The sequence below is a fragment of the Branchiostoma belcheri genome, unplaced genomic scaffold (genome assembly GCF_001625305.1).
Source record: "Branchiostoma belcheri isolate BF01 breed outbred unplaced genomic scaffold, Haploidv18h27 scaffold23, whole genome shotgun sequence".
NCBI lineage: Eukaryota > Metazoa > Chordata > Leptocardii > Amphioxiformes > Branchiostomatidae > Branchiostoma > Branchiostoma belcheri.
The window spans coordinates 15,361-15,960 of NW_017803824.1; the positions used below are offsets into that span (position 1 = coordinate 15,361).

General features: G+C 64.3%; 1 protein-coding gene across 1 annotated transcript in view; it reads right to left on the reverse strand.

Moving 5' to 3' along the window:
- Nucleotides 1-6: 6 nt before the first annotated feature.
- The window catches only part of LOC109470530 (formin-like protein 5), a gene marked incomplete at its 3' end in the record, with an annotated part of 3,439 nt that continues 2,845 nt past the window's right edge, over nucleotides 7-600 (reverse strand). The window contains exon 4 of the mRNA XM_019769495.1: nucleotides 7-157. Within this exon, the coding sequence (XP_019625054.1) occupies nucleotides 7-157 (151 nt within the window). The remainder of the gene's footprint in view (nucleotides 158-600) is intronic.

Consider the following 600-nt stretch of genomic DNA (forward strand, 5'->3'; position numbering starts at 1 on the left):
TCTGGCCGGCGTTCGGGGCGTTGGCCTGCTGGGCGGCGTTCTGGGCGGCGTTCGGGGCGTTGGCCTGCTGGGCGGCGGCCTGGGCGAGCTGGGCAGGTGCCTGCTGGCCGGCTGGCTGAAGCGGAGGAACAGGCTGAGCGGCAGGTTGAGGGATAGGCTGAGCAACAGGATGAACAACAGCAACAGGAGGAACAAGAGGGAGCAGAGGATTGGCCGGTTGCTGGATGACGTTCTGGACTGGAGGTGGGTTGGCAGGTGGTGCGTTGTTGGGTGGTGGTGCGTTGACGTTGTTGGGTGGTGGTGGGTTGTTGTTGTTGGCTGGTGGGTTATGGATGACTGGAGGTGGAGGAGGTGGTATGACTGGTGGAAGATTGTGTGGAATGGGCGGAGGATTACCGGGAATGGGCGGGAGATGGATGGCTGGGTTGTGTATGTGATGAGGATGCGGCGGAGGATGAGGAGGAGGCGGCAGATGATGAGCAGCATGAGGATGAGGAGGAGGAGGAGGTCCAAAGAAGAAGCCAGCCGGCGCAGCAGCAGGGGTGGCGGTGGCACAGCAGCGAGGGGGTGGGAGGCGGTGGTGGCGGCGGCGCGTGGGCC